Here is a 15,609-nt window from a genome sequence, read left to right as displayed (position 1 = left end):
CACAAAGAGACACAAAACAACCACAAAGAGACACAAGATAACCACAGAGACATAATATGGCTACAAAGAGACACAAAATAACCATGGAGACACAATGTGGCTACAAAGAGACACACAACAACCACAAACACACAAAGCAACCACAAAGAGACACAAAATGAACACAAAGAGACCCAAAATAACCACAGAGACAAAATATGGCTACAAAGAGACACAAAAAGAGACACAATTTGGCTACAAAGAGACACAATTGACCAAAAAGAGATACAAAACAACCACAAAGAGACACAAAATGACCACAGAGACACAATATGATCGCAAAGGGACACAAAACGACCACGAAGAGACACAAAATAACCACAGAGACACAGTATGGCTACAGAGAGACACTAAACAACTACAAATACACAAAATAACCACGAAGAGACACAAAATGAACACAAAGAGACACAAAACAACCACGGAGACACAATATGGCTACAAGGAGACACAATATGACCAAAAAGAGACACAATATGGCTACAAAGAGACACAAAATGACCAAAAAGAGACACAATATGGCTACAAAGAGACACAAAATGACCAAAAAGAGACACAAAATAACCATGAGACACAATATGGCTACAAAGAGACACAAAAGAACCACAAAGAGACACAAAATGAACACAAAGAGACACAATATGACCGCAAAGGGACACAAAACAACCACAAGGAGATACAGAATGACCATAAAGACACAATATAGCTACAAAGAGACACTAAAGGACCACAAAGACAAGAAAATGACCACAAAGAGATGTCCAAAACGACTTCAAAAAGGGGCAAAGCAACCACAGACAAAGAACACTATAAAGCCTGTGTGTCTTGCTCCTGAATGAAGTGGGGAATTTTTCATGTATGTTGACTGTTGTTTTATGTCTGTCTCTGTGTGTTTGTAAGTATATTGAGAGCTACAGTAGTTAAAATATTTTGTGTATGTGTTATACTTGGCCAATAAAGTTGATTGTGTGACTGATAAAAACAAATCCTCCCCCTTCGCACCTGAAACATGCACTGTTGTGGAAAGTCGTTTTTTTTATGTTGCTTTAGAACAACAGAGCTCGTGCTGCAGGTGTGACCTCATTTTCTTTTTTCCATCTTTAACCCTTAACTACTTCCCATCCAAGACAAGGTCTTCTGAACTTATAACAGCATTTAGCTACAGACACTGACAATGTGAGGTTAGTATTATGCATTAGTGACTATTTAAACGTGCTTTTATGCAACTTTACATTATGTATCTTATCAAAAACATCTTTCTGAAATTATGTTAATTTTCTATAACGTGTTAATCGAGGTTAGACGTCTTCACAGGCCGTCTGGGTGAGCCGTCACTTCAGGATGGGTAACTAATAATTGAGCGGGTAACTAAATATTCAAAAACACTACGTAATCCCAGAGTACACCGCTCCAGCGTTTGCATTACCTAATCCCATAAACCATCGCGGGGGGGCGGGGATATGGCTAGTTGTCAGAGCAACCTGCATGTCATTAGACATACCCCGCCCCCTGAAGCCCCTCCAGCCAATCAGAGGCCGTAGAAATGACATCATTGTTATTTTCAGTAGAGCTGCAGCTTAGAGGTGGATAAAGTTCGTCTCCACGTTGGAAGTGATAGAAAGTATTATCCCCATAGAGGCGCCGTTTGTTTGAGCTTTTGCGGGGAAGGAGGACCCATCAAAGAGGAGACTTCAGGTGTCGAAAACAACAACAACAACCACAACAATAACAGTAACAGTGAGGCTCAGCGGAGGGACGACGGCGGTGTTTGTTGATGATCGTTGACAAGAGAAAAGTTTTCTCAGGACACCAAGTTGTCAAGTGAGTTGAACTTCAACAATAGGCGGACTCTTATCAGAAAACAGCCGAGAGAGCGCACGGAGTCACAGGACACATGTAAGCAGTATTTTTTATTTAAAGAAAAAAAAAGGAGGACAGACCTCCCTCAAGGTGATTAAAAGAAACTTTATGTCCAGAAAAATGGAAGCGACGTTTTACGACGAAGCTGTGAACGCCTCCAGCTCTCAGCATAGCGGGCCGACGGTGTACGGCTTCAACCCCAAAACCCTCAAGCAGACCATGACGCTGAACCTGAACGACCCGAAAAACTTCAAGCCCCAGCTGAGCGCCAAGGCCCTGGACATCCTGACGTCCCCCGATGTGGGCTTGCTAAAGCTGGCCTCGCCTGAGCTGGAGAGGTTAATCATTCAGTCCTGCACCGGACTCACGACTCCCACCCCGACCCAGTTCGTGTGTCCCAAGAACATCACCGACGAGCAGGAGGGCTTCGCGGAGGGGTTTGTGAGGGCACTGGCTGAGCTGCACTACCACCAGCAGCCCCCCGCCGCCCACGCTGACGCACAGAGCGGCGCGGCCAGCAGCTTGGCATCCGGCCCTGCTGCGTCCGAGAGCGGCGGGATATCCTACAGCTGCACGGTGCGCACCGACCCGCCGGAGTATACAAACTTGGCTGCTTTCAACCGGGCTGTGGGCTCCGCGTCTGCACCTGCCAACGAGAGGCCACCACCCATAAGTTACACAGCCAACCCAACCCAGCCGCCCCACAACCACATGGACCACCACCTGGCGGCGGCTGCGCAGCAGCACTCGCGGCTACACGCGCTCAAAGAGGAGCCACAGACTGTGCCCGAGATGTCCGGCGACACCCCGCCGCTCTCCCCCATCAACATGGAGAACCAGGAGCGCATCAAAGCGGAGAGGAAGCGCATGAGGAACAGGGTGGCCGCGTCCAAGTGCCGGAAAAGGAAGCTGGAGAGGATCTCCCGGCTGGAGGACAGGGTCAAAAACCTGAAAAACCAAAACACGGAGTTGGTTTCCTCTGCCAACGTCCTCCGGGACGAGCTGGCTCTGCTCAAGCAAAAGGTCATGGACCATGTTAACAGCGGCTGCCAGCTCATTTTGACGCAGCAGCTCCAAGCGTACTAGACTGCCAAGGGGGGTGGGGGAATAACCAAGGGACATTTCTTGGGGACCAAATGCAGCTTCGAGTGGTTCCTTTTAGCCTTGCGGGGCATTGAACTTCCCCACCAAATTATCTATCCGCTCAGGCTGGATCCACTAAGTTTCTGCAGACAAAGAGCAAGAATGGAGACTGACAAGACACTTGTAATCGGTCAGTGGGGTGAATCATCACAGAGCAGTGCCCTCCAAACCTATTGCACAGACGGACAGAGCAGTTTTGTCTTTTTGTTTTAACACAGAACTACAAGATGGAAATGTATATTCAGTCAAGCCAGGGTAAAATGTCAGGCGTTCATACTTAGACTTCAGCTAATTATAAATTAGATGAAGTCCCACGCAGCCTTGACACAGCACCTGGAGGATCAAATTGCAAAAAGGACAGAAACACAATGTGAACGAGACGTCCCACTATGTCAAGTAGCAATGTATGCATTGAGTTGAAGCACTGAGTACCCCACCAGCGACTATACCGTATGTACAGAGTAACACTAACACAAAAGAAATGTCTCACACCTTTTGGCAAGGTGTGTGTAGCGTTTACTGACGAAACAGCCTTACTTTCTTAACCCTTATGTTCATACAACTTTGTGATAAAGGTGTAACATACGTTAGACCTGAGTTAACACTTTGTAATAATATTTGTACGCTGTATTTTGAGCACTTCAGAACTGTAAATATGACAAAATAAAAATGTTGGACACGTGAGATGTGTGAGTACTTCTGTGTGTCTACTGAATAATTCATCATTGAGCAGTCTTTTACGTGAAGTGTTTGTTATTGAAGGAACTGGGGCGGACGGGATATTGAGTCACCAGTGCAGTGTGTGTGCGTGCGTGTGTGGCTGTTGTAATGGTTGGTGACTCTACGCGGCCTCTGATTGGACGGCGCGGTGTCGGAAGTGAGCAGCAGGCAGCCAAATATGGCAGGAGGTCCTCAATGCGCACTGGGACGAGTGTGTGCGTAGGTCTGAATCATCCTCCCACTACAGCTGGTGACTCTTAAGAGGGAGCATAAGCAGATTTGTTTGAAACACTTTTGGGAGTGTGTTGAGGTGCAGGATGATGTAAGGAATAGTCTTAATCTATAAGATTGTAATGAACTTGTACAAAGAAAAACATTTTTATTTTATTTCCCGATCTACTGTGTGTAATTGAAATTACAAAACAATGTTTGTGTAGAAAAAAGAAAAAAAGGTAAAAAATTCATACACATTTCAACCTGAGCTAGAAGCTGCACACAAACATGACGAACAGGTATTCAAGTGCGCTGAGAAATACAACATAAAGCTTAAAGTGTAATTCTGGTGGGAAATGATCCCGTGATTCCGGCACTTAAAGACATCAAATAAGCCATCAAGACAGTTTTTCTTTGTGTGTGTAAACTATAAATGGAGAAATCTGGGAGTCGCTAACAGCCGGATGTTTACACTGATTAGCTCAGGGAAGTACGGTGAAGGCATTAAAATGTCTTTTTTTTAACCACTAATACTGTTCAAAATAACACCAAACCTCTGCAGTAGCATGAGAAGAGTCCTTACACAGAAAACAAAGCATTAGGACATCAGGGTGGCTGAGTGGTGAGAGCTGCCGCCCCATGTAAAGAGGCTGAAGGTCCTCGAGGCAGCGACTGCAGGTTTGACTCCGACCTGAGGCCCTTTGCTGTATGTCTCTCCCCACCCCATTTCCCTATATAAAAAAGGCTTGAAAAACGGCCAAAAAACAAAGCACCAATGGGCTCCTTCCTTTCGAATTGCATTTGTTATCGACTTGAATGGACTTTACTACGAGAGGAGCTGGGCCAGTTGGTAAGTCTTTCAAAACACTCTTTCAATAAACTCTGGGTTCACTAACTACATTGTTGGTGCTTTGTTTTCTGTGTAGGGACTCTTCTCATGCTGCTGCAGAGGTTTGCTGTAATTTTTAGCAATATTAGTGGTTAAAAAAGCCAATTTAATGTCTTCACCCTACTGCCCTGAGCTGATCAGTGTTAGCCATGTCCGGCTGTTAGCGACTCCCCAAGGTTTCTACGTTAATAGTTCATACACTAAAAAAAACTGTCTCGGTGGCTTTTTTGATGTATGTAAGTGCCGAAAAAGACCATGGGATGATTTTGTGCCGGAATTACACTTTAATCTCTACACACATTTGTGGACCACCAACACTGATGGATGCCCGCTGGCCTTTAAAAACAGACACCAGTAAATGTTTTAGGAATACTTAGGGGACCATTTCAAGCTATTTTCATGAGGGGTGTGATGACACTGGAGACAGCTGGTTGCCACCTACACACCCACTGTAAACCCACACACAGTGTTTTCACTTAACTGCTTCATTAGGCTTCTCAGCCAATCTGAAGAGGGCTTGATTGACATTTCAGTTGCACCTGTTGAGGCGGGATCAACCAGATGTACAGTGTGGCTATAAAGCCTGCTGTGGTCGTGTGTTACGTTTCAGATGGCAGACATTCTCCTGTCCTTCAGCTATTTCCGCTACTTTTCAAGGGCACCGTCACTGCATCTGGGGCTTAGCACTTTTCCCAGTCGTGTATAGGTGGTAACCCACAATTTGCCCAAGTCTCGCAGGATGGTTGAGGTTTGGCATTAACCTTAACTGGTTATGGTCAGTATAGGTGGTAGGGAAGCATCTGTACACAACCTATACCAGAATATCAACTTGTGTTGTCCAGACCTATCTCCACAGCACTGAGGTCTGGCAATGTGAGACTAAGGCGGGACAACTTCCATCTATTTTCATGATTCAGATGAACTCATGAAATTCTCATCATCGCGCTACCCCCAACTTCAACCTGAGATGAAAGCTGATCAGACAGATTAAGTGAAAACACTTGTGTGTAATCTACAGGGCCTTTAAGACCTTTATATAGTTTTAATCGTTCCTAAGTGCAATACTTCAGTATTTTACCACCAACTCAGTTTCTCACTGCATAACAGAAGATTCAAACGATGGTTGGTCGTCTTCCAAAATGGCCGGTGGAACAGACAAAAATAATTTGCCAGTTATTGGCTGGAGTGGACTGCCCACTCTGTGTCCAAATGTTTAGTTTCATCTCGCTCCACTCATGTTTTATCTCTTTGTGCAACAGGGATGTTATTTTCCAAGCATTATAAAAAGGTATTCAGATTTTTGGGCACACTGTTCCCCATCCGTTCTTATGTGGGGATTATTTTTGTGTTTGGTTCCTGATGATATCCACAGTTCACATGCAGTCCTGCATCAGTGGTTCTCAGCTGACGAGCACACCCTCTTTCCCAGCGAGGCGCTGCCGGTGTACGTGGTCCTGCTCTAGTTCTTCGTGGCTCGGGTGCCAGAGCCGTGACAGGATACGCTCCATGTTCAGGGCGTACATAGTGTGGGATGGCATCACACCGTGGTGAACCTACATCAAACAAATGTTTCAGGAAGACCTTTAAGCAGACAAACCTCTGAATGTTACATGAGGGCAAGCCAGAACTATTAATGTGAACAAATCCAGTGATAAACAGAAATCAAAGTGTTCTGAGCACAGTTCACAAATATAACAACAACATTTCAAAATATGACAACCAGACAGCACACAATTATATTATTTAAACATTATAAATATTAAGTGGAAAGTGTTGTGTATTTTAAGTGTAAATACAATTATTTTCTGTGACCAGCATTTAAGTACGAGGTCATTACTTATAAACAAAGTTATTAAAGCTCACATACTTCTACACACGGACTGAATAACACTCTTTGATTATGAATAATGAGATCATATGTCAAAATGTATGAAGCTTATCTTTTCAGGATAAGGTCTCTAAAGTTAATTATTTAATGACTAGAGTGGCATTAAGGACTATTTTCTTGATCTGTTATTTAGTCCATAAACTGTCCAAAAATGAGAAAGAAAGAGGATGAAAAACAACTCTGAAACTAGATTTGTTCAAATGCTTGGGAATATTAAATAAAACAATCATTTCATATGCTGAATTCGGGTTGTTTCAAATACTACGCGCTACATCTGTAACAGGTCCTGTGACCAGGAATACACATTAAGCCCATGCCTCTGACCTGTAAAGCCTCCAGGAGATCAAACATGCTGATTGGAGGGAGGGGCGCAGGCAGACTGTCAGCAGAACAAGCCAATAAGTGAACAGCTTGTTGCTCGGCCTCATCAGGTGACACTTGAGGCGGTGGACCTGCAGGGAGAGAAGCGCTCGGAGGGGGACTGAAAGACAAAAAGGGAATAATTACTGTGGACTGAAAAATGTGAGCAGTATTACCACTACCCTTTAATTACTGCAGCAAAAACGGCTGTATGTTTAAGAGTAGATATATCTACATTAACTTTTAAACCTGAACAATGTGTATATACTAAAGGAGCTAACACAGTTATCCCCACCATTCAGTAACACTGTGGTAAGCAGCGAGGCTGTTTTTCAGATAAGGCTGCGGTGTGACATCACTGCCAAAGGCATAGAGGAAGCGTCCATCTCGTAACCTATACGCCTTCCTCCGGGTGATGACAGCCGTCAGGACGTCTTTCAAGTGGTGCTGAAATAAATCAGGGCAGTAAGTCAAGCTTTGCTCAGTCTCCAGGGTAAACACAGCAGCAGTCAGTCATACTTAATAAGTGGTAGAGAAAATAAAACTCTCCATTCATTTGAAGCCTCTGCATGGATGTCAATGGAAAGTTGAGTTCTATGAGCTTTACCGAAATTAGAGAACTACTGTCTTTCTCTCTTTTCTTCCTCCCCAACCAGTCAAGACATAACCTTATAGCTGGATAGAGCTGGGAAAGTTTTTGTTACCACTGTGTGCACAAGATTGCTGTTGCTGCTCATGGGGAAATTGTTGGGTAAAAGCATAAATATGTCAGAGTGTGTGGTCTTTACCTACTCCATATGTACTCATCATCTCATCTCATCTTCAACTGCTTATCTGGGGTCAGGTCGCGGGGGCAGCAGCTTTAGCAGGGTACCCTAAACTTCCCTTTCCCGGGCCACATTAACCAGCTCTAACTGGGGGATCCCGAGGCGTTCCCAGGCCAGTGTGGAGATATAATCTCTCCACCTAGTCCTGGGTCTTCCCCGAGGCCTCCTCCCAGCTGGTCGTGCCTGGAACACCTCCCTAGGGAGGCGCCCAGGGTTCATCCTTACTAGATGCCCGAACCACCTCAACTGGCTCCTTTCAACGCAAAAGGAGCAGCGGCTCTACTCCGAGTTCCTCACGGATGGCTGAACTTCTCACCCTATCTCTAAGGGAGACTCCAGCCACCCTCCTGAGAAAACCCATTTTGGCCGCTTGTACCCGCGACCTTGTTCTTCCGGTCATAATCCATATGTACTGTCTCTTAAAAATGGAAATTTCTTGCTTTTCTCTGTTTTTAATAACATTAAACTGAATATCTTGGATTGACAAAACAAGAGGTTTAAAGACAGCACCATGGATATATTTCACTATTTTCCTACAATTCATAGACAAAATGATTAATCCATGAATATAACATAAAATAATCTGCAGGCTAATGGATAACAAAAGTAATTGTTCGTTGCAGCCCTGACTCAACACTGCCGACAGACGGTTGCTACAAACCTCAACAGCATGGATCATGCTGCTGACGGCATCTTCTGTGATGTTATCTAGGCCCAGTTCAAAGGCCGTCACCATCATACGGGCCTCCAGCTGCCCCCGCGTCGGCAACAGCAGAGTGTGGGCACTGAGACGCAGCTCCTCCTCCTCACCCCCCACCTCCCGTGGGCTGAAAGGCTGGGCGGCGCTCAGAGGGTTCTGTGGCTGGAAACGATGCTGAAGACGCAAACAAGACACACAGTCATCGGAATGACGGTTGTTCCAGCATTTAGAGATTAACTGAATACCACTAGCCATTTAAAAGATGATTTAAGCAATTGCCGTATTTGAAAACATTTCAACATTTGGAAAAGCTCCTAGTCTCTGCAGGGACGAATAAGAGAATAAGTACTTACATCAAATTTCTGTCTAGAGGAACATTTCTTCTTCCCCTTTGGTTTTCCAGGCTTTGAAGCAGGGCCACCTTGCCACTGTAATGGTCCTGCGCCCTCTAGAGGACAGTTTAAGAACACAACATGCAATGAAGAAACTTGTATGTAAAACTTATTTGATTGCATGTACAGGTTCGGACACCTTTTCCAAGGTTTGGTTTTCCAAATTGTGAAATTTAACGCATTTTCAAGCACTTTATCCAAAATTCAAGCATTTTCAAGCATTTCAAGCACCCGTACGAACTCTGATGTAGGTATGATTAGGTGTGTGTGTGTGTGTGTGTGTGTGTGTGTGTGTGTGTGTGTGTGTGTGTGTGTGTGTGTGTGTGTGTGTGTGTGTGTGTGTGTGTGTGTGTGTGTGTGTGTGTGTGTATATATTGTAATTGTGTAAATGTACAGGTATGCAACACCACACTAACCTACTTTATTTTCATTTACTCAATCCTACTTCTTATTTGCTATGCTTTGCCAATATAACAATTAGTTTTCACAATCAAATATATTAATATTGTAGGAATGCTTAAGGCCTAAGTATGAACAACATCACATGTAATAAAATGTAAATGTACACTGAAAATAAAGGCAGATGCCATTTAAATGAACATTTCTCTTTAGTTTGATATGACTTTTAAACAACATTCGCCGCTTACTGTCTTTGGAAAGATCATACATTTTCAAATTCTGTTACTAAATCAATTAACTTAACAATGTCATTCTTCGTCCTAAGTCTCCAATGCCTAAGACAATAAAATGTATACAACAAATAAATAAAATAAATAGCTAATAAAGTTACAAGAGATTATGGAACTGTCAATGTCAATAAAACCCAGCTTTAACATAAACACGAGCTCACGTGCAGTTTCAGAGAAAAGAAATTAAACAAAAATCTGACCTGGTGTGGAGACAATGATCTGGCAGCGTGTGAGAATGGCCAGGAGAAAATCATTGTGAACATGGACTGTAGAGAAAGGAGGAGAAAAAGACAAAATAAGCAACGCTTTTTCCAGATAGCGTCAATTTTTCAACATAGTTACAAAATAAAGTATTTTTCTTGCTTACTCACCATTCTCCTGTGCCAACAGACGGCGTGCTTCAACGTCAAACTCCTCCTTGCTGATCTTTTGTTTGAACCACAGCTTCAGGTTTGCCCAATAACTTCAGGGAGAGGCAACAGACGTAAAACATCAAAAAAGACAAAGAGTTAAGGTGCGTTCACAACACTGTTTTAATTTCATAAACAAACCTGTCACACATAATATAGCTAACCCTCATGTCTCATTATGTCTTCAAGCGTTCAGACATTCAAGCGTTCAGACAAGAGCATCAAAAACTTAAGCACTAAATGAAAATTAATGAAAAACTTTCACATTTTCTCTCGTTTACCCTCTTTTCTTTTTAGTTAGTGCTTACTTTACACAACCAAATACATTTGAAACTTACATTACCATTAGAACACTGTTAAATGCGGTGGAGATAATGTCACACTCCTATAGCAAACAGTTTTAACATTTAATCGACTCACACTCCTATCTGTAATAACATTTTAGATCTCCATAATACCATTTCTCCTAGTCAAAACTGAATTCTTACGAGTCAGAATGATACTTTCAGATCTATCTACAATTGTCATTTTAGATATCCACAACATCATTCATTCAAATGACGTCACTTTTGCCATTCATGTGTGTTGGGCTTTTAATTCTAGATATCAACAATTACATTTTACATATCTAGAATAAACATTCTGGATATATGTAATGTGAATATTACTAGGAAAATTGCAGATGTAGGCTACATGTCTGTAATGACATATTTACTAGTCAGAATGTGTTTTGTCAAAATTGTGCTCATAGATAGCCGTAATGGTTTTTCATTTGGGATATCTGAAATTAATGAATTAGTAGAAGAAGAATTACATTTGTTCACTCTGTTATTATTCAGTTTATACACACACACACACACACACACACACACACACACACACAAAGTAACAATCTGATTGTATATATCTGAAATAGGAGTTTTTCCTAGTAATAATTACATTACAGATATCCAGAATGTTCATTCTAGATATCCAAAATGTAATTGTGGATATCTAGAATTGAATTACACATGAATGGCAAAAGCGACGTTATTTGTACTAGTAAGAATGTCATTGTAAATGTCCGAAATGCTGTTTTTGACTAGGAAGAATTGAATTACAGATACCTGCAATACATATTCACTTTAGCTATTACATGCTAAAACCGCTTGCCATACACTCCCCGTCCGTTATATGCATCACTTCCTCCCGAGAGCACACGATAAATACCGAATAAGTGCAAATATGTGCCTCAAAGATAACTGTTTCTGAGGAGAAATGCTACAAACATTAGCAAGCTGCTAGTTTCCACGTAGCTAGCTAACGGTCAAATACTTTGCATTTCAGCGGTAAACTAAGAACAAATCCTAGTGAACCAACACCACAAAGAAAACACACACAAACACACACTACGTGTTACTTACTGTTTGACATTATCGCCAATTGCATCAGTTAAATTTTTCTTTGCAATCTCGAGCTCGCTAGCGTGAGCTGCCATGACGTTATGGCTCAACAGTCCTACAACGACGTCATCATCCTGCGACAGAGAGTGAAGGTTCCTTTTTTGTCTTGGAAACTTGATTGAAGCATTTAAGTTTTTATGAAGTTTTCATTTATCTATAAATATCTCCGTACCTTATCTCCTGGCTGACCTCATGTATTTTTTACTGATTTTTAGTGTTTAAGATTTTATTTTATTAATGTATTACTATTATTATTATTATTATTATTATTTAGCTTTGTCTTGTAATTTTCTCAGCAGTGCCCAGGAGATGAACTGGCACCACTCCAGCCATTCATGGTCCACACAGGGACACACAGGGACTTGAACCAGCGACCCTACGGTTCCCAGCCAAGTCACCTATGGACTGAGCTACTGCCGCCCCCTACAGAGCCAATTCATAACAAAAGTCATCTCAGAACACTACATATGGAGTAGGTAAAGACCACACACTCTATTACTTATTTATGGTTTTACCCAACAATTTCCCCATGAGCAGCAAATCAATCTTGTGCACACATTGGCAACAAAAACTGTCCCTGTTGAGGTTATGTCTTGACTGGTTGGGGAAGAAGAAAAGAGAGAAGACAGATGGACAGAGAGAGACAGAGAGCGACAGTCCCAGAGATGCAAGCAACCACAAAAGTAAAAGTAACTATAATAATATCTATACACCTAATAGTATACCACCTATCACCTAGTATAGCTAAGGTGATAGAATATGACAATGATAATAATTATGGGGGTAAATGTGATCAATGGTGAGTATAGGTAATAACAGCTGTGAAATATTACTGGAGAAGTTGTTATGTTTAATTTATAAAACTAATGATGGTACATATGAGAGATAGTGATAATAGCAGCAGGAGGCGTACCTGTTATTCATGTCACTCGCTCAATTGTTTGTAGTCTTTTATAGAACTTGTATTATCTTGAATAGGATGTATGCCTTTTTGATTTTGCAATCAATAAATACATTTAAAAAGTATGCATTTATGAACAAAATATGAATCACCAACAAATTCTACATAATAATTGTTATATTAACTTAACAATACTTAAATATTATTTATTTAAATATATATATATATATACATATGAAAAAAATGACAGATACATAATGGGTGTAGGGGGCTGCGTATAATCTAAATAAAAATGTATAATGATAATTTTGATCAAATCTTCACACAACTTAACCAATACAGACATGGATTTGTTTCTTAACAAAGTTTAATTTCAAATGTTTTATGTCATGTGGACTTACTATCTTGATATCTCTAAATTTAAATTAAACTATAGCTACGTGTTGCGTGGTCCTCTTTGTTTGAGAGTGAAATGCTTAGAAAGGGTTTAAAGCATGTATTTTTCATCACTGACAAACCGCTCATCCAGAGTACTTGTTTTACCTGGACTGTTCCTGTCATCTGCCACAGAGTGGATGGTATAGGTAGGACAACTACTCCACATAACCACTAGATGGTAGTATGCCTATGATTTGAATTCTGCAAAGCCTAGTGGCAGCCCATTCACACTTAAATCTTAGTGCAGAAGAGTGGAGTAAAAATACAAATTGGCCAAGGGCATTTAAAATCTAATGTGCTTTTATCAAAGTGTCAACATACATCACAGTAACAAGGTCAATATGGGCAAGATGCATGCACCCCAAAATGCAGCGACAAGTTTAATTCCAAGACACAAAGGTCTTATCTGAAATTTGCAAGCAGCTCTGTGTGTGTTGTTGCTTGTTATTTTTGAGATTGAGCGTGTTTAGTCTCAAAAACATGAACTGAAATGACCATGGGCTCACTGGAGCAGGAGCTGATGTGAATAAAGAAAATAAATCTGAAAGTTTCATTTTGTTCCCACTTCTCTGCTCTAGGAATGTATTTTTAATGATCTTCTAACTTTTTGCTGCTCAGTAAAATTAATGTTCAGGGGATATTTTCCTCCACTAACTGAATAAATACTTATTTTAATGATCCCAGACAGTGACGTCCTTCCAACAAAAAGCCAGCTGCAGAATCAGAGTAGTTTTAATAAAATCTGAGAGAGCTGTCATTAAAGAATAAGAAAAAGTATCACATCCCATCTTAACCACTGACATTCCTGCACCATTCAAAAGTCCCTCACATCTGCAGCTGCTTTACAATGCAGCAGCTAAAATGTATAATACTGTTAAACCAGGAGATGAGACACTGAATTTCCAATGTCCATTTCAACTACACGTAATAGCAGAGCTTGATTGAGAACTGGTGGGAAAAAATGCAGTAATTACATTTAAAACACAGCATTTATTTTGACTTGAAAGTGTGTGCTGAATTTATCTTGAGCATTGGTGCTTAGCACTGTCGCCTTCACAGCGAGAGGGTTCCTGGTTCGAATTCCGGCTGAGGCCCTTCTGCGTGGAGTTTGCATGTTCTCCCCGTGTCTGCGTGGGTTTTCTCCAGGTTCTCCGTCTTCCTCCAAAGACATGCACGTGTTAGGTTAATTGATTACTCTAAAATTGCCCGTAGGTGTGAATGGTTGTCTGTCTCTCTTCGTCTCTATGTGCCCTGTGATAAACTGGCGTCCTGTCCAGGGTGTACCCCGTCTTACGCCTGACGTCACCTGGGATCGGCTCCAGCCCCCTGTGCCCCCGACAGGGAGAAGCGGTTGAAGATGAATGAATGAATGAACTAAATCCTGAATATAAAGATCTGCTATCTTCCTCTTTTCGTGCTATTATTTCTATTTCTATCCTGCATATTTACTTTTTATTTCTTTATTTAAGCATCAATAAAACTGATGCTTTAAACTACTTTTTTGCACTTTTTTGTAGGAATTATTGTTAGCTGCTAAAGGAAAAGCCCAAAATAGTGCAACTGCTGGAAGTGTTTTTTTTTTTATTCTCCACTGGACTGGATGTAAAACATTTCTGTGGTTCCTTCTGTTGTGCTTTGTGGCTCATGCTTCTCTCGAGCCGGTTTTAAGCTGGGGGGCCCTTTTGTTTTTCACTGTTTTAACTATGGTGTAAAAACAGTTGAGTAGTCAGGGCGATCGCTCTTTTGGTTCTGTCTCCCCAGGCGGTCATGAAGCCTTAAACAGACCTCCATGACTCACACCGTTTATCACAATAAGTGAAAGAGAATCTCCAGAAACAGTCAACGCTCATACGTAGACTATAAGGTTCAGTGACTAATGCTGACTCCACAGTGTTCTGAGGTCAGACGTCTTTAAAACGGAGATCCATTTGATAAGGGATTTCAAGGCTTGAGTCTAGAATAAACAAGCTTTTCATGCCAACCACATGAACAATGAAAACCATCTGAATTTCTGCTCACTAATAGATGTCTTTAACAGACGACATATCTGGTAGTAGTCAGCTGAAACTCAAGGAGCTCACTTATCGTAGCTCAAATGTTCCTTTGTTTGTTATCTCTGGGTTGTGACCGGTGCTTAGAATGACTTCTTTCGGTCAAAAAAACCCTCATTAAAATAAATCTCTTTTTCACAAAGTCTGCACTCGCTTGTGTGCTTCGCAGCTAAATGAAATATCACTCTGCTGCATGTTTGAGACTAATAAGGGAGAGTGGAAAATGCAGCTGTCTGCGGCTCAATGAGCCTTCCCAGATCCCTCCAAATGATCTCCCATCTTAAACAAGTGTCTGTTAAGCTTTAAATCAAAAGGGCACTTAGGAATGGACTAAGCTATGGAGTTGTTTAACTGTCCCATTTCGGGCAAAAATTAGTCACGGTGCCTATTTTCAAAGAAAACAGCTCCACATCCTGTCTGTTGATTTGCTGGTTAACACTAACTGAGCTTTGGAGGGCTAATGAGTCACTCTCACGGACATTCCCCCAACAGCAGATGTCTTTCAGCAAACAGCGGCACAGCCAGCTTCTTCCGCAAATCTTCCGAGCCTGGTGCCATCTTGGTGGTGAAATTCGTAGACAGCGAAGCTTCACTCAGTGACAAAGAGGGCTTTCACCCCTGAAACCTGCAGCGGACCACACTGCAGC

General features: G+C 41.8%; 2 protein-coding genes across 2 annotated transcripts; one reads left to right on the top strand and one right to left on the bottom strand.

Moving 5' to 3' along the window:
• The first annotated feature begins 1,665 nt into the window (after positions 1–1,665).
• On the top strand, positions 1,666–3,717 carry LOC310958047 (transcription factor Jun-like). Its single transcript, XM_083928845.1, has one exon. The coding sequence runs from the start codon at positions 2,008–2,010 to the stop codon at positions 2,983–2,985; it is 978 nt and encodes a 325-aa protein (XP_083784971.1). The 5' UTR covers positions 1,666–2,007; the 3' UTR covers positions 2,986–3,717.
• A 399-nt stretch (positions 3,718–4,116) lies between these two features.
• Positions 4,117–11,622, bottom strand: tada1 (transcriptional adaptor 1). The gene is made up of 8 exons (XM_083927788.1): positions 11,534–11,622; positions 10,092–10,183; positions 9,921–9,986; positions 8,993–9,087; positions 8,601–8,813; positions 7,408–7,559; positions 7,077–7,233; positions 4,117–6,417 (listed from the first exon to the last, which is right to left on the bottom strand). The coding sequence occupies exons 1-8, from the start codon at positions 11,605–11,607 to the stop codon at positions 6,265–6,267; spliced, it is 1,002 nt and encodes a 333-aa protein (XP_083783914.1). The 5' UTR covers positions 11,608–11,622; the 3' UTR covers positions 4,117–6,264.
• Between the last annotated feature and the right edge of the window lie 3,987 nt (positions 11,623–15,609).

Source organism: Echiichthys vipera (genome assembly GCF_963691815.1).
Source record: "Echiichthys vipera genome assembly, chromosome: 15".
In the NCBI taxonomy this organism is placed as follows: domain Eukaryota; kingdom Metazoa; phylum Chordata; class Actinopteri; order Perciformes; family Trachinidae; genus Echiichthys; species Echiichthys vipera.
This window is presented reverse-complemented; position numbering and strand designations above follow the sequence as displayed.

Excerpts from the sequence above, each read along its gene's own strand:
- LOC310958047 (XM_083928845.1), top strand. The coding sequence starts at position 2,008 with ATGTCCAGAAAAATGGAAGCGACGTTTTACGACGAAGCTGTGAACGCC.
- tada1 (XM_083927788.1), bottom strand. The coding sequence starts at position 11,607 with ATGGCAGCTCACGCTAGCGAGCTCGAGATTGCAAAGAAAAATTTAACT. Across the intron at positions 9,987-10,091 it reads TCTGTTGGCACAGGAGAATG|TCCATGTTCACAATGATTTT; the intron begins GTGAGTAAGCAA and ends CTTTCTCTACAG. Across the intron at positions 7,234-7,407 it reads TACCACAGTGTTACTGAATG|TCCCCCTCCGAGCGCTTCTC; the intron begins GTGGGGATAACT and ends TTTGTCTTTCAG.